Source organism: Barbus barbus (genome assembly GCF_936440315.1).
Source record: "Barbus barbus genome assembly, chromosome: 39".
Classification (NCBI taxonomy): domain Eukaryota; kingdom Metazoa; phylum Chordata; class Actinopteri; order Cypriniformes; family Cyprinidae; genus Barbus; species Barbus barbus.
In genome coordinates this window covers 62,204-86,500 of record NC_136717.1, presented here as the reverse complement: position 1 = coordinate 86,500, position 24,297 = coordinate 62,204, and the positions used below count along the sequence as shown (strand labels likewise).

At 40.2% G+C, this 24,297-nt stretch overlaps 1 protein-coding gene across 2 annotated transcripts; it reads right to left on the bottom strand.

Annotated features, from left to right (window-relative positions):
* Nucleotides 1–5,990: 5,990 nt before the first annotated feature.
* LOC306858329 (uncharacterized protein) lies at nt 5,991–20,012 on the bottom strand. Of its 2 annotated transcripts, none has more exons than XM_079398815.1 (3): nt 19,969–20,012; nt 18,893–18,983; nt 5,991–8,986 (listed from the first exon to the last, which is right to left on the bottom strand). In XM_079398815.1, exons 2-3 carry the CDS (start codon nt 18,969–18,971, stop codon nt 7,560–7,562), a joined length of 1,506 nt encoding a protein of 501 aa, XP_079254941.1. In that variant the 5' UTR covers nt 18,972–18,983; nt 19,969–20,012; the 3' UTR covers nt 5,991–7,559. The 2 variants fall into 2 exon arrangements, with proteins under 2 accessions (XP_079254941.1, XP_079254942.1); XM_079398816.1 differs by having other exon boundaries at nt 7,214–8,986; nt 19,803–19,990.
* Nucleotides 20,013–24,297: the final 4,285 nt, after the last annotated feature.

The window sequence follows — 24,297 nt, the reverse complement described above, 5'->3', positions numbered from 1 at the left end:
TCTCAGCTTCTTGTCTGTGATATCACACAGACAGGCCCCTCCCACGATAGTTTGATTGATAGTAGTGTTTCAGCACAGACTGGACTGGTGTTTCACCTTAGCCCCACCCTGAGTGAGCTGTCATCAAGTCACTATTTTCAAGTCAAGTCACTATTATTTGTATAGTATTTTTAACAATGCAAATTGTATCAAAGCAGCTCTACATCAGCTTGATATAGAGCTGGGTGGCTTTATATCAGCTTTACAGTATTTAGAGGGGGAAATAGTGTCATTCTCCTCTGGCCAGACAAAATCAGCAGTTTAAATCTAGGCTAAAGCAGAATCAGATTGTGCAAAGGACTCATCTTGTTCCTGTGGTCTTGTCCCAATGGCCTGGGGGCACTGGGGTACTGTCCTGGCTGTAGAGGTCCTCTCTAGGTGCTGATCCACCATCTGATCTGGATACAGTCTGGATCTGGGTGGCTACGGTGACCTCGGAATAAGAAAGAAACAGACTAATATTAGCGTAGATGCCATTCCTCTAACGATGTAACAAGTACATCGGGTGTTTTGGGAAGTGTTCCCGCTTCCGGTTGACCTACTAACTATCCTTTAAGAATTGCAAACCTTGCAAAAAATGACTCACTTCCCACATCTTTTTTCAAAAGTGTGCTCAACTGTTTGGAAGCTGATCTTTTAGAAGTGGTAAACACCTCACTTCTTTCTGGGACTGAAAGAACAAGGCTCAATTCTAGCACCGCTCTTGTTTAGCCTGTATATGCTCCCACTAAGTCAGATAATGAGGAAGAATGAAATTGCCTATCACAGCTATGCTGATGATACCCAGATTTACCTAGCCTTATCTCCAAATGACTACAGCCCCATTGACTCCCTCTGCCAATGCATTGATGAAACTAACAGTTGGATGTGCCAGAACTTTTTTCAGTTAAACAAGGAGAAAACTGAAGTCATTGCGTTTGGAAACAAAGATGAAGTTCTCAAGGTGAATGCATACCTTGACTCTAGGGGTCAAACAACTGAAAATCAAGTCAGAAATCTTGGGGTGATTCTGGAGACAGACCTTAGTTTCAGTAGTCATGTCAAAGCAATAACTAAATCAGCATACTATCATCTCAAAAACATTGCAAGAATTAGATGTTTTGTTTCCAGTCAAGACTTGGAGAAACTTGTTCATGCCTTTATCACCAGCAGGGTGGATTACTGTAATGGTCTCCTCACCGGCCTTCCCAAGAAGACCATTAGACAGCTGCAGCTCATCCAGAACACTGCTGCCAGGATTCTGACTAGAACCAGAAAATCTGAGCATATCACACCAGTCCTCAGGTCCTTACACTGGCTTCCAGTTACATTTAGGATTGATTTTAAAGTACTTTTACTCGTTTATAAGTCACTCAATGGCCCAGGACCTAAATATATTGCTGATATTCTCACTGAATATAAGCCTAAGAGAACACTCAGATCATTAGGATCGAGTCAGTTAGAAATACCAAGGGTTCACACTAAACAAGGGGAGTCTGCTTTTAGCTATTATGCCGCCCACAGTTGGAACCAGCTTCCAGAAGAGATCAGATGTGCTAAAACATTAGCCACATTTAAATCAAGACTCAAAACACATCTGTTTAGCTGTGCATTTATTGAATGAGCACTGTGCTACGTCCCAACTGACTGCACTGTATTTTATGTATAATCATTTTCTGTCCTTAACTGTTTTAAATTAATTTTAAATACATTTTTGTCATTTTAAAAGTTTAAACAGAAGGCTAAAGTAAGTGCTGTGATGGTAAAGAGGATGTGGGCAAAGAAAGACAAGTGTGTTTGATTAATCAGTTGAAGTAGGACCTCTGAGTTCTATTTGTTTGGTTTATGATGGTCAAAGTAAGTAGGGGCTGAAGTAGTGGAATAGTTAGGTGTTTTGGATGGTTCGTTCACTTAGTTCGGAAGAGTTTGAATGTTTGTTTTAAATTCCTTGTTTTTATTGTTGTGATTATTATTTTTAATTCCTTGTTTTTATTGCTGTAATTATTATTTTTAATGACTATTTCAGTTTCTTTTATGTAAAGCACTTTGAATTACCACTGTGTATGAAATGTGCTATATAAATAAGCTTGCCTTGCCTAGAGAGAAGAGTGGCACCACCCCAGGAGGGATGAAGACCATCTCTTTTCAGCAGGTCAGGTCTGCCCCAAAAATTCTGATGATGATCGGTAGAATGAAGCATTTGATAGCAGGTTTTTAATCAATGGGATTTAACTCATCATTTATCTCATATAGTATACGCTTCGTTATTTATACTACATAAAGTTAATATTACGACTTATAGGGTATCTGCACAAAATGCCCCGAATGCACGTGTCATGAACGTGTCTGCTCAGCTCTGAATGAACTCTTGTTGTGGACACGTTACGGTAAGCAGGGAGCGGACCAGAGCATATTACAGTGTCTGACATCGTACTTGCAATTTCACACACTTCTTTAACATTATTTTTATTGATCTCCGACTGGCGAACTTGAACATCATTAGCGCCGACGTGAATAACAATCTTACTGAATTTACGTTTAGCATTAGCCAGCACTTTTAAATTTGCCAAGATGTCAGGCGCTCTGGCTCCCGGTAAACATTGGACTATGGTGGCTGGTGTCTCTATTTTCACGTTCCGTACAATAGAATCGCCAATAACCAGAGCACTTTCATCAGGTTTCTCAGTGGGTGCCTCACTGAGTGGGGAGAACCTGTTTGATGTTCTGATCGGAACGGAAGAGTGGTGTTTTGACCCGTGACTAGGCCGCCTCACAGTCACCCAGCTGCCCTGCTGCACGGGCTCTACCGGAACCGAACAATGTACAGGACTCCCTGAGCAAGTCGCATCCAAAGCAGTATCTACAGCCCTCACATTCTTACAGTCCTCAACTAAAGTTTGGATGCGTGTCTCTAATTCTGAAATCTTCTCTATCAGCCTAACTATTCCCCTGCATCTATCACATGTGAATCCTTTGCTGCTGACAGAGACAGATAAACTGCACATGTAGCAAGTGGTGCAAGTGACGATGCAAGGGGAAGCCATTACTCGCCGTGTTTTATGATTGATTCACTTACCACTGTTGTTTGATGAACTCGTGAAAAACGGAACAAGAGAGAAATTAAACGGAGCGAGAAAAAAGAAAACAATAATACCCACACAGCAAAAGGACTTCACAGCGGATCGGCCGCTTCCGAAACAGACCCGTATTGGCGTCCACTTGTGTGCAGTGACGGATCCGCAACGAAGGCGGATCGCGGATCCGCCATGGCTCCGCTCCGCATCCGATTAAAACCTTACCTCGGCGGCGGGTCCGTTTGGGACCCGCAAATTAATACATACATCTGCCGCGGACCCGCAACGGATTCATAAAAATCCTGGCTCATCTGGCCAGGATCCGTTTTGGAGCAGTTTATCTAATTTTCTAAATCCCTTTTGTTCTTGCTTTAGGATAAAATAGGATAAAACTAAAACCATCACTAGGCCTAGGCTACTACAGCAATATAGGCCTAAGCTTAAATCTGCATTGCCTTGTATTTTTAACCTAACAATATTGAAAATAGGCCTAACAGAAAAGGTTCAAGTCAAGACATCAATTTACTGTACAAAAGTAATCACTACTCAATGGAAATATAAAATTGATATTTAAATTTATGGACAATTATAGGTTATAGCCTATTCTGTTTTTGTTAAGTAGCTGATGGCAATTTAATTCTGCGACGGTTATTACTGGCAGCCGATATAAATAATTGTCATTAATCGTAATTATTTATATACAATTCCCTTTTGAGCTTATAAATTGTTACAGTGGTTTCCGGGCAAACTCAATTGGCACGTAGGGCCTCATTGACTGGCGTTTGCCTGACATCCTGTCTACTATTAATGCCGGTAGTTTTACTGTTAACGGACCCCGGAGCCAGGTCTGGAGCAGTTTCCTTACAACGCCCAAACACCACTAGATGCATATAATCCAAGTGAAACTGTGATACCATGCCAACCTTGACGTTTTCAAATGGATGTGGCCCCTTATGGTGGTGTAGTTCATCAACCATCAGGTTGAATGAGATGTCCGTTCTCTGGGGGCGCTCTGGTCCAGGGAACGTCATACGCCGGTTCTGGTATTGCCCTGGGTGTAGGCACTTATCGCAACCATGGTAAGCATTATGGGTCTTTGTCTTTTTTCACAAAGGCCCGTGCAGGGTTATCACAGACTACCATGTGAGGCTCAATTTTAAGGTTCTTGTCTCCAAAGCAAAACCCAGCCTCTAGCTCCTGTAGTTCATTGACAAAATCAGATAGGAACTTTGTGGCCGGACTAGGTTTTTTTGGTCCACAGTTTGCCCCAGTGACCACAGGTTCCTTCATGGGGATGGTAACCAGTAAGCCAAGGATGGGCCACAGCTGTACAGTGGAACTTTTAAGTAAAGGTAGACCATCTATATTAATCTGCAGCCCCAATCTCATGCCCTCTGCCAGTGTTTTGGCATATTTGCTTATAGTGGCCTTCAAGGAGGAAAGGATGCCAAAGTGATGGTAGTTCCCCCCCAGCCTTCTCTTGAATAGCATAATGCGTTTTCGTCTTGAGAAGTGTCCTACCAGCCTTTGGCAGATTGGGATGGGTTACATGGAGTATACTCAACAGTGCAGTCAGGGCAACGATGGAAAGGCCAAAACTCACTGCTCAGTTGGCAATGTTATCGGAAAGTGATGTTAGGTCATCATCATTTTCAGAATCCGAACCTGATGTCCCATCTCCATCACACCAATCACAATACACATCATCAAAATCTGCCTCCAATTCCATGTCCTCTTCAGTAACAACTTGCACCTCTGGCATTGCATGTGCAGCTGAAGAGGGTGGGACAGTGTTCTCAGAAAGAACTCTGTCATCTGCCCCTATTCCTGTCATGTCCATATCAGTCATGTCTGTCCTAATTTGATGAAGCCTTTTTTGAACGTCTACACGTGTCCATACGTGATACAGTATGAGACCAAACGCGATTTCAGCAACTCTCAACATAGTAAACAAAATAAGTGTTTCCTAGCAACGGCAACTGTGCTAAACACTTATTCAGTGATGTTTCACGATGCAAATAATAAGATGCAAAAGCAGCTTTAGAGAAAATTAAAGTTTCTACATTTTATATTTAGTAATAGCTTATCAGTGGTGATTATCTCAAGTTGATGTCCATATGGCAGAAATGTACAGTAAAAAATCAAGCAGTTAATGTCATGTGATCAAACAGACGGTGAACACCATTAACAGCAATGATTGTATGTTGCTATCAAACTTATAGCAATTTAAAAAAATGTGTATTGTTTTTTTTAAATTACTCAATATGAATCCTACTATATTTCCACTCACTGATACAATATTTAACGCTCATTCTGTAAAAATTGTGCACAAAAATGAATGCTGTAATATTTCCCTTTTTCTTTTTTTTCTGGTGTTTTTTTTTTCTTTTTTACAGATAGATACAAAGACTAATAGATATAAAGACCGATAGATAAAATAGAATTAGAATAAAGAGTGCTTAAATTAAGATGCAAATTATATTTCTGAAAGGAATGATGTCCCTTTCCTAAACAGAGTTATTAAAAATAACATAATAATAATAAATAATATAATTACATCCTCAATCACATTGATATACACCCCCCCCCCCCCCCCCCATTCATTTCAGTTTTTAGCAATATTAACTACAAATGAATGCTATATCCACCCTGTCATGTGTATGTCCTCTCTATCGAGTCTAAGAGGACGACAGGCTGGACATTTTGAGCTTTAATTAGCTTACAACAAACTGTGACTAGCTAAATGTTTAGTCTGGTTGTTGAAGATAATTTGGTGCATTTAAACTTGCATATTGTGAAAATACTGTATTTTAAACACTTCTGGCATATTGTATGCTAACAGGGTGGACATGTTAAACTTGGGAAAAACAAGTAAGCAAACTCATACGAAGAAAATTTGTCAATTGAAAAGTCACCAATTTATTCACCTCATTTATTCAGACAGAATCTGCTGTCCTGATGTCAACGTGAAGGGATTTCCCAACACAACAGGGTGGACAACCATTCCAGGGACATGGACAATAACAAATATTCTGTTTATTACCAAATGATCAATACACTCAAATCGAGTTTAACAAAAAATTAATAGAGAACAAAAACATTTGAATTGTATGATTTGACTGTATTCTACTCTCAAATTTAATGAGCAGTGCATGGGATAAAGCAAAATAACACACATCCTCTTACACGAAACTAAAAACAAAATAATCTAGAAAATGTATCTAAAGAGCCAAGTAATGCTTTTGTTATGAATATAGAACTAATATAATACACCCTTTCATAGTCATTTTTATGTTACGTTATCATGGCAAATGAGTTATTTATGTACAGGACACCAAAAGGCACCCTACAGTGATATTGACCCATAATACAAAGTATAGTGTTATAAACGTACATTTCAAAAAATGAAAATATAGAAAAACTATGAAGGATTTCCGATGCTGATGACCTGTTCTAGCGTTAGCTATGTTATCGCTATCTAGCCTACTTGTAATGTTTCTCGACACGGGCATTTCTGTCGTGTCTCTTCTAAAACCTTGAGATTTTTTCCACATGAACCACAGAACTTTGGAACCTTGTCATATTTTATATCCACAGAAAGGGCAATATTTATACTGAGCTGCTTTAAAGACATCTCTGAACTTTCTACCGCTAGCCTGCTGAACGTCCTGTATACCGTGATTGACAGATGTCTCGTCCAATCAGCGGTGAGTACACCATTCTCAAACTATACCTACCTCTTCCACTGTATCTGATTTGTTATTGTGTTTTCGGATTTGTAGTTGTGTTCTCTGAATTATTATCTTGTTTTTAGATTTGCATTTGTAATTTTGTTTTCAGAATTGTGATTTGTTTTGCACTTCTCGGCCACCGTAGATATGCAGCTCTCTGCTTGCAGCGCATCAGTCACGCTCGTCAGGAAAATGAGTGAAACACACACAAACACATATTTATTTCAAATAATATATCATTAATAGCGGTTTACTTCCATGATTTGGTACAATTGCGTTCATATTAGCAGCGAAGGAGTTTACTAAGCAGACTCGGGTATGGTTTGCGTTCACATCATCCAAACGGTCATTCTCTCAATAAAGATTAATTAAATAATGCAGCGCGGTGTTCATAATTGTATTCAGTTTATGTCCTTTTATTTAGAATTGTTCATTTACATCATGCCATTTCACATCAAGACAGAAATTTTGATTCGGATCAATATATGGAATGGAGTGATGCCTCAATACAAATTAGTTACTTGATTAAAACTACAGCAAAAAGGAGATGGTCAAGCATGGCCACAAGTGTTCATTATGTACATGACAAAAGAAAAGTCTAAAAATAAATATAATGAATGCATGAAGGATGCAAATAGAACAAATGAACATGGCTGAATCACATTTAAAGTTTACGTCAACAGCCTCATCAAAAAAACATTCTGCATTTGAGCAGAAAATCAAATCTGGGCCACATTCAGCTACAGAGTGAACGAAGCCTTAATTTCAAACAAATCCGTATTTTCTTGTGCCATTTCAGATGGCTAGGCCATTTGAAACGCTTTCCACACTCTGAGCACAAATACGGTTTCACATAAGCATGAGTTTTCATATGTATCTCTACGTGTGATGGCAAAATAAAGCCTTTATTACACTGATCACATTTGAATGGCCTTTGTCCAGAGTGAAATCGCAGATGATTGCTGAAATTGCTCCTTTTTCTGAAGCTCTTGTCACACTCAGAGCACTGCAGTTTCTTTCCAGAATGCGTTTGCAAATGGCGTTTCAGGCATCGCCGATACGTGAAGCTCCTCTCACACTGATGACACTGGAAAGGCTTCTCTCCGGTGTGAAGCCTCATGTGATTATTAAAGGTTTCAATGAATGGGAAAATCCCTCCACACAGGTGGCATTTGAGAGGTTCCACTCGGGAGTGATTTTTCCTATGCATCTCAAAGCATTTCATTTTATGGAAAGTTTTTCCGCACTCTTGACATATAAAGCGGTTCTCTTTGGAGTGAATCCTTGTGTGTCTGTTAAGGGTTTGTTTACGTCTGAAACTCTTTCCACACCGATCGCAGGTGAACGGCTTCTCTCCGGTGTGCTTGTGCATGTGATACTTAAGGCTGACTTTGTTTGTGAAGAGCTTCCCGCACTCTTTGCAGGTGAAAGGGCTCTTGCCAGTGTGACTGATCATGTGGGAGTCGAGAGCTCTTTTATATGTGAAACTCTCTCCGCACTGAGTGCAAGTGTAAGGCTTCTCTCCAGTGTGAAGTCTCATGTGGATTTTGAGGTTTCCTTTCTCAATGAAACTTTTTCCGCACTGTTGACATGCAAAATGGTTTTCTCCCGAGTGAACCTTCAAGTGGTTATCAAGGCTTATTTTATGTCTGAAACTCTTCCCACACTGAACGCATTTGAAAGACTTCTCTCCGGTGTGAATGAGCATGTGGTACCCGAGGTTAACTTTGCATTTTAAGATCTTCCCGCACTCTTTGCAGGTGAAAGGGCTCTTGCCAGTGTGACTTATCATGTGAGAGTCGAGATCTCTTTTATATCTGAAACTCTTTCCACACTGATCACATTTGTACGGCTTCTCTCCAGTGTGAGTGCGAGTGTGATTCATGAGGTTCTGTTCTGTTTTAAAGCTCTTTTCACACTGCTGGCATGCGAAAGGCTTCTCCACACTGTGAACTGTCATGTGCCGTTTAAGGTTTCTATTTTGAGCGAAACTCTTTCCACACTGAGAGCAGGTGAAATTACCTCTAGTCTTCTGAGCTCTTTTTCGTATCTTTTCAGTCTGTGAGCTCCTGAAAGATTTTTCTCCAGTTATGAAACCATGAAACTGATCGTTCTCCTCCCTTTCATTCAGTACTTCACACTCCTCTTTCAGCAGCTTCAAATCTAAGGCAAAAAGACAAACAAAAATGAACACCAGTTTAATGGCACAAAGCAACAGACATCCAAACATTTAAAGAATCAAAACCAAAACACATCATCAAAACTAGAAACATGTATGATAATGTAATTCAAATTCAAATTCAAATTTTATTTGTCACATACATATACATACGTAGTACGACATGTAGTGAAATGTATTGTACGACTGTCCAACAAATTGTCCAACAAAATTAGAAAAACCTCAAGTTTACAAAAATACAAATAGAAAAAGTACAGTAACCATATATACAGAATAAACTAGCAATAAAATAAGATAACAAATAGATATGAGAATAAAAAATAGAATATGATTCTATATAGATTCTATAAAAAGTAAAGTGTATGTCAGTGATAAAGTGTCCGTGTGCTGTGCTGTGCAGTGCAGTAAAGTGTATAAGTGAGTAAAAGGATACTAAAGACAAAGACAAATGGTATGTAAGTCCCACTCATTTATCCTTCCGTAACCTTCTACAAATTAGTGCAGATTGTACTTGAAAAATGTGCAAAGTGGAAGTGTGGGGTGATGTGATTAGAGTGGAGAGTGGTTTAGACTCCGAATGGCCTGCGGGAAGAAGCTCCTCCTCATTCTCTCTGTGTTCGCCTTCATGGAGCGGAAGCGTCTCCCTGAACGCAGCAGAGAAAAGAGTCCATTGTTGGGATGGCTGAGGTCCTTCACTATCTTCCTGGCCCTGGTCAGGCACCGCTTGCTGTAGATGTCCTGCAGGTTAGGGAGCTCGGTGTGAATGGTACGTTCCGCTGAACGCACCACCCTCTGGAGGGCTCGTCTGTCCTGCATAGTGCAGTTCCCGAACCAGGAAGTGATGCTGCCCGTCAGGACGCTCTCGATGGTGCAGGTGTAAAAAGTCTTAAGCACCCGAGAGGGAAGTCTAAAGTCCTTTAAGCGTCTCAGATGGTACAGACGCTGCCTGGCCTTCTTCACCAGGGTGCTGGTATGACAGGACCAAGTCAAGTCCTGCGTGATGTGAACACCCAGGTATCTGAAGCTGTCCACTCTCTCCACTGGAGTCCCGCTGATCGTGATCGGCTGGTACGACCGCTCCTGCTTCGTACTGAAGTCCACTATCAGCTCCTTAGTTTTGCTGATGTTCAGGTGTAGACTATTCACCTGGCACCAACTCTCCAGGTTCTTAATCTTAATCTCTAATGTACTGTATACTACTAAGATCCATACCAACACCTTCATTTATAGACTGATCTTAAATATACCATTCATGACTAATGAAAATACTCTCTACTGTGCTATGTTTTGCAGAATAACAGTATCTCTGAGAAAATTAATTCAGTATTTAATCCCCACTGTAGCACAGAGATTGTGCTAATTAATGTTACATCTCTCTTCTAAACCTATTAGATCTTTTGTCACCACTACATTCTCTTGTACAGCTTGACAATTATGCTGGCATTTGTGGACAAGCATTAGCATGGTTTAGGTCCTGTCTATGTAACTGATACCACTTTGCTTGTGAAAATGACGCCCTATCTAACACAAGTATGGTGTGCCACAGGGCTCAGTATTAGGTCCTCTGCTTTTCCCAAGAGACATTATCATTAGATTTCGCAATGTTATACAGATCAGACACTCAGTTTCATATTTCTCCACAACAAAACTTCCTAACTCTCTCAGTTAACAATGTATTAATGATATAAAGCATTTCTCTTTTATTAAATTATGCCTAAACACAAGTGTTAATTAGTGGATCGAAAACCTTCACACACAAGATATGCAGTTATGTGATTTCCCACAGCTAAGAACACAGGTGTTGTGTTGACATTTAACATTAATGTCTTATCCTGCATGAACATATTCTAGATCCCTTAATCCCTAGATCCATCCCATATCTAAACTTAACAACTACCTTACTAACTATTAATAAGAAGCAGATAAGGAGTTTAGTTAGGGAAAACTCTTAGCTAATAGTTAACGTGTTGCCTAATCTAAAGTGTTACCAAAGCATTTACAGTCAGGTCCATAAATATTTGGACATTGACACAATTCTAACATTTTTGGCTCTATACACCACCACAATGGATTTCAAATGAAACGAACAAGATGTGCTTTAACTGCAGACTGTCAGCTTTAATTTGAGGGTATTTACATTCAAATCAGGTGAACGGTGTAGGAATTACAACAGTTTCCATATGTGCCTCCCACTTGTTAAGGGACCAAAAGTAACGGGACAATTAACTTCTCAGCTGTTCCATGGCCAGGTGTGTGTTATTCCCTCATTATCCCAATTACAATGAGCAGATAAAAGGTCCAGAGTTCATTTCAAGTGTGCTATTTGCATTTGGAATCTGTTGCTGTCAACTGTCAAGATGAGATCCAAAGAGCTGTCACTATCAGTGAAGCAAGCCATCATTAGGCTGAAAAAACAAAACAAACCCATCAGAGAGATAGCAAAAACATTAGGCGTGGCCAAAACAACTGTTTGGAACATTCTTAAAAAGAAGGAACGCACCGGTGAGCTCAGCAACACCAAAAGACCCGGAAGACCACGGAAAACAACTGTGGTGGATGACCGAAGAATTCTTTCCCTGGTGAAGAAAACACCCTTCACAACAGTTGGCCAGATCAAGAACACTCTCCAGGAGGTAGGTGTATGTGTGTCAAAGTCAACAATCAAGAGAAGACTTCACCAGAGTGAATACAGAGGGTTCACCACAAGATGTAAACCATTGGTGAGCCTCAAAAACAGGAAGGCATCTAAAAAAGCCTTCACAGTTCTGGAACAACATCCTATGGACAGATGAGACCAAGATCAACTTGTACCAGAGTGATGGGAAGAGAAGAGTATGGAGAAGGAAAGGAACTGCTCATGATCCTAAGCATACCACCTCATCAGTGAAGCATGGTGGTGGTAGTGTCATGGCGTGGGCATGTATGGCTGCCAGTGGAACTGGTTCTCTTGTATTTATTGATGATATGACTGCTGACAAAAGCAGCAGGATGAATTCTGAAGTGTTTCGGGCAATATTATCTGCTCATATTCAGCCAAATGCTTCAGAACTCACTGGACGGCGCTTCACAGTGCAGATGGACAATGACCCAAAGCATACTGCAAAAGCAACCAAAGAGTTTTTGAAGGGAAATAAGTGGACTGTTATGCAATGGCCAAGTCAATCACCTGACCTGAATCCGATTGAGCATGCATTTCACTTGCTGAAGACAAAACTGAAGGGAAAATGCCCCAAGAACAAGCAGGAACTGAAGACGGTTGCAGTAGAGGCCTGGCAGAGCATCACCAGGGATGAAACCCAGCGTCTGGTGATGTCTATGCGTTCCAGACTTCAGGCTGTAATTGACTGCAAAAGATTTGCAACCAAGTATTAAAAAGTGAAAGTTTGATTTATGATTATTATTCTGTCCCATTACTTTTGGTCCCTTAACAAGTGCGAGGCACATATGCAAACTGTTGTAATTGTAAATACCCTCAAATCAAAGCTGACAGTCTGCAGTTAAAGCACATCTTGTTCGTTTCATTTGAAATCCATTGTGGTGGTGTATAGAGCCAAAAATGTTAGAATTGTGTCCATGTCCCAATATTTATGGACCTGACTGTATTATTATTAATACTACTATTTTTGTTATTATTACTACTAATAATTATATGAAGGTTCTCAAATCTGATTGGCTGAGAGGTCTTTCTACCCATGAGATATTCAGCAGTATCTCCACAGGAACCATTTCACTGTTTGTATCGCTCTGCTTGCAGTATTTCTCACAGCGAGTGTCATAGTGGACGCCCAAATCCACTGTAATTTTATACATACAGAAAGTATTTTAAGCAATAATGTAGTTGTTTAGACTTCAAATATGCAGAGATGTGAACTCCAGAGCATCCGAGGAAATAGTTTTAGCTGAGGGAAAATATCATAACTTTCTTTTTTATATAACTTTAATACTGTATCAGAGCACTGCCTTTGTACTCTTTACTGTATTCCTCAGTAACTTTAATAATAGCTATTGTTTATTAAATATTGTTGTTCAACAGGGATTATTTTATATAGATAATAGTATTTGGTACTGTGAAACAGTTTGTGTTGTAGTGAGGGTGATTTCGGTGACAAGAGAATGTCTTCGAGTGAATCAGTAGTAAAGACTTTTATGTTAAAAGGGACTGGAATCAAGACGTTATTTTTACTTTTAACAGCAGCTTGTAAGACGCAGCCAACAAATGCACTGAGCAGTGCTGCCTTCAGAAATCATCCTTAACAGATGAAAGGATAGTATGACAAAGAGCCTATCGCGTTCCTCAGTGGCCATTCAAACTAATGTTTTATTGTGAATATGAGATTGATCTGAAGGATGAATGGTGTATCAGATGCAGGCAATCACACTCGCTCAGTCCATCTAAAACAAAGCTTTTACTGCAGTATAAGCTTTTAATGAAGCAACTCAACGTTCCTTCGTTACTAGTTCTAAAGTGACATTTTTTAATTAGTAACGGAGGCTTGGGCTCAGCTGTTGAGCTTTAGATTTGAATCCGTGGAGGAAGGAAATAGTTCTGTACAAAAGAGGCCTTTTTAAGACACTCCGTAGTTTCAAGCCTTCAAAACTACATATTCAATATTCAAATGAAAGACGCCCATTTCCTCCCTATTACGCTTTTAGCTCTGTGATTGGTAATACAGTTATGAAATTACAGAGGGCCAAGCCAAAGAGATTAATTTCAAATGACAGGAAAACTGACCAATCATATAGTTTTATATTGTTTCATACAGTTTTTAAGATGAACTTTTCATGAAATATTTAAATTGATCGGAAAAGGAAGACCAACAACAGACCTTGATTTGGTGAAGAAAGCCAAAGCTTTTGAAAGCTTTTCAACCCCAGCTAAAACAAGTTTCTGTGACAGTCACCATTTAAACGAACTTGATCAACAATGAACTGGAGCAGCATTGGTCTTTCAGGGTATCTGCAGGATTTTAAGCTCAAATTTAAGACTTACCTGTAATAAACATATGAGCAGGGTAGGGCAATGGCCATGCTAACATAAAACTGTTTTAATTTAAACAATTATTATATTAATTAAACAACAAATATTTTACTATCTTCTTTAGATTTTTAGAAGGCACATTAGTTTCTTAGTGATCCACGGGTTGTGTGTTTGCAGTGTTAAAACATGCCTGGAACGATTTGCGTCGCTCACAAACACCGAAAGAGTTTGATTTTAATCATCCACTCTGTCGCAGTGTGTTACTGGCCATTTTATTTGCTCACCAAAGCCCTTTAAATGAACAAACGTAGCCAGCAGCAGTAACTCTGTGTCAGCGGATCAAATGTTTCATTATTTATTTATATTTTTTCATAAGCTAGTCTTTTGATTCAATAAAATATTAACATACCTCCACACAAATAGCACTAAAATGCTAGTATAGGGGCAATTCCATGCAAAAGTCATTCTTACCATGAAAAAATAAAAGTTTTTACCAAAAGAATAAAACCCTGTTTAACTTGTGTATTTAGGTCTGTATTTTACTGCATTAATGTGCTTTAATAGAAATTTGAAGGAAATCGCTATGTTTATCCACCACATATGAGGGGTGCACCTGAAGTAAAAATACATTTTCATTCAACTGTATTTCGTGAAAGATCAAAGACTGCCCATTTTTTTATTTGTGTCAACAGTAAGTATTTTGTAGAAAGATGGAAAAAATAAACTCAATTTGTCTAAACAGCGATGATTTTTGGATTTATATGGGCTAGATGTAAGAAGTCAGGACGCTTCAGCCCTGTGTCACGTCGGTAACATTTTATGGATTAAGTTTATATCGTATAGTAATTATTAATGCAATTAACTTGAAACTTTCTGTACAAAGCCAACTTATGGCCATGCTAATAATGATCAACAACTAATCTCTATTGTTTGCTCTTATCACCCATACAATGTGTTACAGACGCTGATGACTGATAGCCTGTGTAGGGCTATACTGCTGTGATCTGTTCAGGCTTACCATATCATAACATTCTAGAAATGAATTAATTCTAATAACATTTTAGAAGTTGCATTCTCAACGAGCACTTTGCAGAGATTTAGACTGCATTTGCTGTGCGGGTCAGAAATGCACAGACGGACTGAAGGGCAAATCGAATCATAATGTTCATTGTCGATATTATCTTCTCTAAACCTGTTATGTGTTTCCAGTAACTTGTGTCGCTATCTGCGCTGTATTCATGAAGAGAGCGAGATTGAGCGTTCGGCGCACACGTGCTGTGGAGTAACATCATTCATTCTTATTTGTCTAAATATTTATTCATTACAAATGTTTGGTTTTATTTTGTATCACTGCATGTTAAAAATAATTCACTATGTTATGCAGATGCAAAATGTGAAACTAATCTTATTCGCAGTCTAGTATTTTATAAATATATGTACAATATATATTCAGTATATTTAACTTACCTTGTTTTGTATCTTTATTATTTAATGCAAACAAGTTTATGACTGCGACAATTTAATCAACAACATCAACGAATTGGAGCGGCATCGACCCGTTATTAGATCATTTTAAAATGTCAAATAACCTTCAATTTGCAATTTGGTATAAATTGCATCTATTTTGTTTATTTTAATGCAGATCCCACACTGTAGCGTTAACCTAATATAAATGTGCTCTAGGCTATTATTCATATTCAAATGCTTGTGTGGAAAAGAAGGAATGCTCAAGCATGACAGGGAGGCGCCTGCACGATCACTTGCATCTTTTCCTGATAGTGAAACAACTTTAAATGGGTGCCTTACATACCTGAGAAATACATCTACAAGATGTAGATGTATTCTACATCTTGAATCGTGAAACGGCGAATCATGAATCGCCATCTTTCATACCATTTGCTCCCAGATTATGGACTCTGTTGCCCCCTACAAGGTAATGGGTACCAAAAGCCCATCAGACCCCTGGCTCAATGATACAACTCGGGCCCTTAGGCGTCGGTGTAGACAGGCTGAGTGTAAATGGAAGAAGGATAGGCTGCAGGTGTCACTGGAGATGTTTAGAGACAGTCTTTCCACCCATCAGAGAGCAGTGAAGGAAGCTAAAGGACAGTACCTCTCCAATCTCATCAACAGTAATAGTCAACGCCCTGGAATCTTGTTCAGCACTATTAACTCTGTGATAAATCCGGTGTCTGTTGGTTTGAATAATGTATCTGAACACTCCTGTAGTGCATTCAAACAGTACTTTTTGGACAAGGTTTCGTCTGTTAGGCAAGCCATCACACAAGCCCCTGCTGCTGTCATACCCTCACAAGCGGCACAATGTGTGCTGAAGAACTTTGAGGCAGTTACCCTTGTGGACCTCAAAAAAGCTGTCCATGAATTGAAGGTTACCACCTGCCCCCTAGACGCTGTTCCTGCGAGGATTATGAAGGAGGCTATTGACATCGTGGGCCCCTGCCTTGTCTCCTTTATAAACAGTTGTCTCAGTTTGGGCACTGTTCCAACTGCCCTCAAGCATGCCATTGTCCGACCACTGTTAAAGAAACCAAACCTCGATCCTTCCATAATGTCCAATTTTCGCCCAATATCTCATTTGCCATTCTTGGCTAAGCTGATGGAGAAGGTTGTTGTCACCCAGCTTCAGTCTCATCTTCAACTGCACGCCATTGTCGATAAATTTCAGTCTGGTTTCAGGTCCCGGCATAGCACGGAATCTGCATTACTTAGGGTCCATAGCGACATTCTTCGAGCCCTGGACAGTAAAAGCTCTGTGGTTTTGGTGTTATTAGACCTGACCGCTGCATTTGATACCGTAGATCATGCTGTCCTCATCTCCCGACTTCAACACACTGTCGGATTGCAGGGCATGGTTCTTAAATGGTTTTCATCATACCTCACAAACAGAACCTTTTCAGTTATGCTTAATGACTTCTCCTCTTCAACCGCCCCTCTGTCATCTGGTGTCCCTCAAGGATCCATTCTTGGTCCTATACTGTTTTCACTCTATATGCTGCCACTTGCTCAACTCATCTCCAATTACAATGTCCGTTTTCACTTTTATGCAGACGATCTTCAGATCTACGTTCCCGTGGTTCTGAGTAACCGTTCTGCACTGGACCCTCTTCATAACTGTATTCACAACATCAGACAATGGCTTTCTCAGAATTTCCTTCACCTGAATGAAGAAAAGACTGAGTACATCTTGTTCACCCCGGACTCATCCAATAGTTCCCCCAGTTTTGGTCCTCCAACACCTCGGTTTGATACGGCAGTGCGCAACCTGGGTGTTATTTTTGACAGTGGTATGATTTTTGGAAAACAGATAAGTGCAGTTGTGAAGGCAAGCTTTTACCAGCTAAGGCTCCTCAGTAAGGTCAAACCATTCCTGTCCCGAGCTGACCTTGAAAAAGCTGTCCATGCCTTTATCAGCTCGCGGATTGACTACTGTAATGCCCTCTACACTGGACTTAATCAATCACTCCTCAATCGGCTTCAACTGGTACAAAACGCTGCAGCACGTCTCCTCTCCAATACCTCCAAGCGCTCTCACATCAGTCCAGTTCTCCGCTCTCTCCACTGGCTCCCAGTGCGGTACAGGGTGGAGTTTAAGATCCTGATGTTTGTGTTTATGGCCATCCATGGTCTGGCCCCTGTTTATCTCGCGGAGTTGGTAATGGTCCACCAACCAGCCAGAACTCTGCGCTCCTCTGAACACACCATGCTGGTCACACCCAAGTTCAATTATAAAACGTTTGGAGGCCGGTCATTTGCCGTTCAGGGCCCAAAGCTGTGGAACGCACTTCCGGGACAGCTTCGAAGCATCACTGAGTTGTGTGTTTTTAAATCGCAGTTGAAGACACATCTTTTCAGACAAGCTTTTGATATGTAGCCACTGACTCGATTGTTGTTTTTATGTATATTTGTGCTTTTATTTATTGCTGTCTACTGTGTTTCTTGTTTTTATACTGGAAAGCGCCCTGGGCACCTTTTAGGTTGTTGTATGGCGCTATATAAATAAACTTTGATTGACTGATTGATTGATCTACAGAAAGCTTTATGAAATATGAATTTATGCTATATGAAACGAACCAGTTCAAAACTAAATCAGATAGGCTACTCCCTGATGATCTGTGAATGCATTTCTCTCTAAAGACACGTCCAGTGGAGATTTCTGCTGACAAGGACTCAGAAAACATTAGATGATTAATAAATAATTAACATGATATAATTAAAATATTTTAGTAGTTGTTGCATAATTAAGTGAAATGAGTCGTTTCCATTGCTTTCAATTCAGAAGTTGATTCTGGAGTTTAAAATATTGTAACAGTTCTGTTTATTGTTCCTAATGTAATGCGTGATATGACGTATTTCTGAATGAAAACTGTAAGCAGGATCATCTCAGTTCATCAGTGTTTGTGACACATCTGTCCACATGAGGCAACGCGTCAAATAAAACAGAAATGTTCGAATGTTATTACTTTATTCATTTCAGAATTTGTACAATATTTTGAGAGAGATTCAAGCACTTTTCAACTAAACAAACAGTATAAAATAATATTTTTAAAAGACATCAAATCCCATTATACCCAGCAGATGTCAGCAGAGGAGCACTACAGGCGTATCAGTCATTCATTTTCACTTTTCACTTTATATTTGGAAATCAAAATCACTATTATAACATATCAAATCATCCAGACTTTCAAATTACATTTTGAATTATAAAGTAAGAAAAGTGCCTTGAGAAACAGTTTCCTTCAGTTAGTGACTGAATCACACATCGAGTGATCTCTGAAGTTATCGCTCATCATATTACAGAGGGATAATGGTACTTATAATAAGAGCAGAATAAGCTGTTTTCTATTTGTAGAGAATGATCTATATTGATGAGGAGATTGAGAGAGAAACTGACCTGTCTGTTCCTCTTCATGCTTCAGACTGAACACTTCTACAATCCTGATCTCTGCAGGCTCTTCTTTAACAGATGCCATGTTTACCGCCGTCTGAGAGGACAATCAGTCACAGATTAATAACTGCATCATCATTTATGTGTCTAGTATGTACTGAGCTATGCTTTGATGCAATCTCTAACAGCATTCCAGAGGTTTTTAGTATTTCAAAACACATTCTCATGTTAGCAGACAGATTGTGACCAATTCCTCAACAAATATAAAATATCATATTATCATAAATATTATCTGACAGTGGTGACAAAAACCTGAATTTGTATTGATTTTAACAGTCAAATACACTGAATCAGTCAATTACTGTCTGAAAACAAACACAACAAACAGTGAGTCTGTTATTGTTTATTAAGCTTTTATTCAAGAGTATTTAGATTTATCATTGGAACACATGTAGTAGCTGTTTAGCTTGACCAGGAAATATTAACATTAGGATATATTCTGAAACTATAAACTGACCAGAGCCTGTCGGACACTGATGCAGAGGAGGATTGTGGGAAGGGGGTCCTTCAGAGCCACAGCTGCCCCTCATATTCCCTGATTTTATTACATCTTAATAAATGTCTGACAGTGTTGACAAACACAACTCTGAAACCTTATGAAACACGCATGTGTCTCTGAAAAACACCCGTGCTTCGATATGAGATGATATTACGTGTTGCTTTTGATGAAACGAGCTGTTTTTCATTAAAATAATTTTTGTCCATGATTGAACCCTTCTCTGTTTTAGATGCAGACAATAAGTGTCATAGATTTCACATAATTATAAAATTAAATTAAAGGGGATAATTGTGTTAAATGCATTCTATTATTAATCCCTCATAACATTTACAATTGAAAATATTTTAATTTTTAAACCTGATATCAGTAATCTTTGCTGGAGCTGTTTTGTCCCGTGTCTCCGTTTTTATGATGAACTGATTCTCAACATAACGCGTTATATTAATGTTGTTATTAACAATAATCATGTCATTCGCATCGCTCGCGAAAGCTATAAACAGATTTAAACAATGTCATCACAAACCTTTCCTCCGCCGAATCACGACAGAGACGCGGGAGCGCGCACGCAGAGCGGTGACGTCACGCCGCCGCACCAAAACAAAAGTCGCGTTCACGCGTCAAAAACACATTAAATGTGCATAACTTCACCAGAATACACTAATAACAGAGCATACAGCAGCATTCGGAGTTATATTCATTGATACAAACTCACAAATCTATGGACATTCTCCTTTTCTCTTTTATTACTATTGTTACTTATCATTTTCTTGTCTATTCTCTTTATTATTAGTGTCTTTTATTTCCTTAATTTCAGTGTTGGGCAGTAATCATTAATAGTAATAGTATACCTTTTTGCAGTAACTAGTAGAGTAAATAATTACTAATAAGATTTAAAACAGCTCTTAGTTACTTTCCATGCCTCAATCCCTTCTGATTTGAATTCCATCAATCTAATAATTGATGTATTTTCATAGTATTCACAGAGTCATGTGTATATGGAGTATGGAAAGCTTAGATTCAGCGGATGGCAATATTGCGTTATATTGATATCGTGGAGCAGGGTCGAGGCCACCGCTGATCTAAGCTTGGCCATCCTGCAATTGCAGTTTTTGTCCCCTTTTTCTTGACAAGAAATGCATTTATTAAGACGCGGAACCGGTGTATTTTTAATGAAGGTCTCTGTGCCACCCCAGGCTGGTCCCTGGCCACTGGTCACCCGGGCTCCGCCACTGCTGTGAAGATGCTCTGAACACTGATGTGTGAGTGAGTGTAAGCTTTACTTTACTCTGGTATTACCCCCCCGATCCCCATATAAACTGTATGAAAGCTTTTCAGAGAACAAAACATTTTCTTATGATTTCTTTTGATAAAATACATCACAGAATATAATCACATATGGGTATAACAGAGAAATTATAGCCACACTTAGCTTCAAGCTACACATTACGGAGACACTTTTAGTTAACCGTTACTATGAGTGTCTGTCATCACTTCTGACTAAGATCCAGTGTGGATTTTGCTCAAACCATGAGGCAGAAATACAGTGTTAGAAACATTTTAGAAGAGTTTTATGAGGAAGATACGCAATTACAACTTCTGTGTTTAGCGTGAAAGAACACTCATGTAACTAATAGTTTAACTAATTACTGTAGCCAGAAATTAATAAGTAAAGTAATAATATTACTTTTGAAAGGAGTAACTAGTAATTTATCACATTATTTGAGTAATGAGCCCAACACTGCTGAATAACATGTATGTCTGTGTTTGTACTTTCTGCACTGGAAGCCAAGACGAACTCCTCGTGTGTGTGTGTGTGTGTGTGTGTGCGTGTGTGTGTGTGTGTGTGTGTGTGTGTGTGTGTGTGTGTGCGTGCGTGCGTGCGTGCGTGCGTGAGTGTGTGTGTGTGTGTGTGTGTGAGTGCGTGAGTGAGTGTGTGTGTGTGTGTGCGTGAGTGTGTGTGTGTGCGTGCGTGCGTGAGTGTGTGTGTGTGTGTGTGTGTGTGTGTGCGTGCGTGCGTGCGTGCGTGCGTGCGTGCGTGCGTGAGTGAGTGAGTGTGTGTGTGTGTGTGTGTGTGTGTGTGTGTGTGTGTGTGCGTGCGTGCGTGCGTGCGTGCGTGCGTGAGTGAGTGTGTGTGTGTGTGTGTGTGTGTGTGTGTGTGTGTGTGTGTGTGAGTGCGTGAGTGAGTGTGTGTGTGTGTGTGTGTGTGTGTGTGAGTGCGTGTGTGTGCGCGTGTGTGCGCGTGAGTGTGTGCGTGTGAGTGCGTGTGTGTGTGAGTGAGTGAGTGTGTGTGTGTGTGTGTGTGTGTGTGCGTGCGTGAGTGAGTGTGTGTGTGTGTGTGCGTGCGTGCGCGTGAGTGAGTGTGTGTGTGTGTGTGTGTGTGTGTGTGTGTGTGTGAGTGAGTGTGTGTGTGTGTGTGTGTGTGCGTGAGTGTGTGTGAGTGTGTGTGTGTGTGTGTGTGTGTGTGAGTGAGTGTGTGTGAGTGTGTGTGAGTGAGTGTGTGTGTGTGTGTGAGTGTGTGTGTGTGTGTGTGTGTGTGTGTGAGATAAAGGCAATAAAGATCTTTCTGATGTTCAGGAACGGCTGATGAAAGTGTTTAGCAGTAGCTGGTGGAGCGACAGCAGTCTAATGATCCTGCAGCTGTGTCATTATTACACTGACCAGAGGAGAGCTGTTACAACGCCAGAGACCAGAACACAACACAACACACGTCATTTATTAAAGCACAGAAAATATAATTAAACAAGCAAGGCAAGGGTTACTGTGGGCACTGAATGATATCAGAAGAAGAGGAAGATGAGTGGCTCCAGAAGACTGTGCCAGGACAGTGATATGATGACCCAGTCCAGAGCATGGCCACAAACACCACCAGAGGATAACCCTGCAGATCATCATCCACCGCTCGTGATGACTGCTGTGTGACAGAGGATCCTAAATAATGATCGTCTGAAATACCAGCCGTTCCTGATGCTCTGATTGCTCTGACCGGACCTGTTCATCAGTCTGAAGAAGAAGCTACATCTTTGGAAACATTGTCAGTGCCTTTAAAATTACTTACTAGCTGCTGCCTGTCTGACAGACAGAGGTGGGGACGGAGAGCTGGGTAGTTTATTCTGAAGGGTTTCCGTTGTGACACCTCCTTTTGTCTTTAAGATGTCACTCTGAGGGGGTTCAACAGAAATTCGACCGGTACTGAAAGTTTAAACCACTTCACCAAACAAAAATTCTTTTTTTTCTGTTTTATTCCCTCAAGTGCACATTTATATAATTATCATCAAAAATAAGAAATAAAGAATATGAATAAACAAGCAGTCCTTTTCTCTGTGTAAATGAGTCAATTAAATAAATTAAACTTATCATCAATGTCCAGATTTTAGATGAACTAAAGTGATGATGGTGATGAGATGAATATAAATCCACAAGGTTAGTTGAAAGCGGTGCAATGATATAATCCAGTAAGTGAGAAGTGAAGATAGTCAATGGCGTTCATTGCCTTGTTAACGCCGCGCTGATTCAAGCCATGCGCTGTAGCCTCACTATAGCGTGGAGATACAAAGATTCCTTCTTCCCACTTCCCGGCAGCGTGCGGTGAATCCACACGGTGCTCACAATAAACACGGTGAAGTAACCAACCAGAGAGGTATCGTCCAATAGTGATACAAAAGAGCTGATATACAAGATGAAAAGTCCTTTGTTTGAGCGTAAACTTTACGAGTTCTCAAACCAAGACTTAAAATGTGTAGGCAGGTAGCATTAGGTCAACCAAGAGGTTTCCCTCTACCAAACGAACTAAATTTCTCGCCGCTAATCAGGCTTATATCTGGCAACTAGTGAAGTGAAGTGACATACTGCCAAGTATGGTGACCCATACTTGGAATTCGTGCTCTGCATTTAACCCATCCAACGTGCACACACACACACACACACACACACACACACACACAGCAGTGAACACACACACAGCAGTGAACACACACACACACACACAGCAGTGAACACACACACAGCAGTGAACACACACACACACACACAGCAGTGAACACACACACACAGAGCAGTGAACACACACACACACACACAGCAGTGAACACACACACACAGCAGTGAACACACACACACACACAGCAGTGAACACAAACACACACACAGCAGTGAACACACACACACCGTGAACACACACCCGGAGCAGTGGGCAGCCATTTATGTGGAGAGAGCGCTGGACATTCACTCCCCCCACCTACAATCCCTGCCGGCCCGAGACTCGAACCCACAACCTTTGGATTACGAGTCCAACTCTCTAACCATTAGGCCACGACTTCCCCGTCAGATGAACCAAACAGTGATCAGATCTAAAGCTGCTCGTGGAACCGAGTGATATGCATCCTTTATTGCTGTGTAACAGTGATCCGGTATATTACTGTCTCTGGTGGGACATGTAACATGCTGTCTGTATTTTGGCAGTTCACGGGAGAGATTCCGGGTGAGTCCGGGAGTTGTTGCTCACTCTCTGTGATCAGATCAGCAAGTTTCTGTAAAGCTGTGCTCACGTGCGCTTGCGGTGGAATGTAGACACTCACGAGAATGAACGAGCAGAACGGCTTGCAGTTAATGAAGAGCGTTTCTAGATGTGGTAAAACTGATCGTATTTGAAAAACAAAAAACAAGAAAAACAAACAAAAACAGTACAAACAGTGGAGAGCAACGCACAATAGCTGCCATCAGGGGCGCCATCTTGGTTTATTCACTAAAAACTAAACACCTCATTGTATTTATTACTTTCTTACATTTGTTCACTATATTCTGAATATGCACCGCCCATGTAACTCTTTCATCAAACCATATCCCTAAAAACTTA

What these genes read in the sequence shown, in the direction of transcription:
- LOC306858329 (XM_079398815.1), bottom strand. Translation starts at nt 18,971, where the DNA reads ATGGCATCTGTTAAAGAAGAGCCTGCAGAGATCAGGATTGTAGAAGTG. An exon ending in GCATGAAGAGGAACAGACAG is followed by an intron (nt 8,987 to 18,892) that starts GTCAGTTTCTCT and finishes TTTTTGCCTTAG; the next exon opens with ATTTGAAGCTGCTGAAAGAG.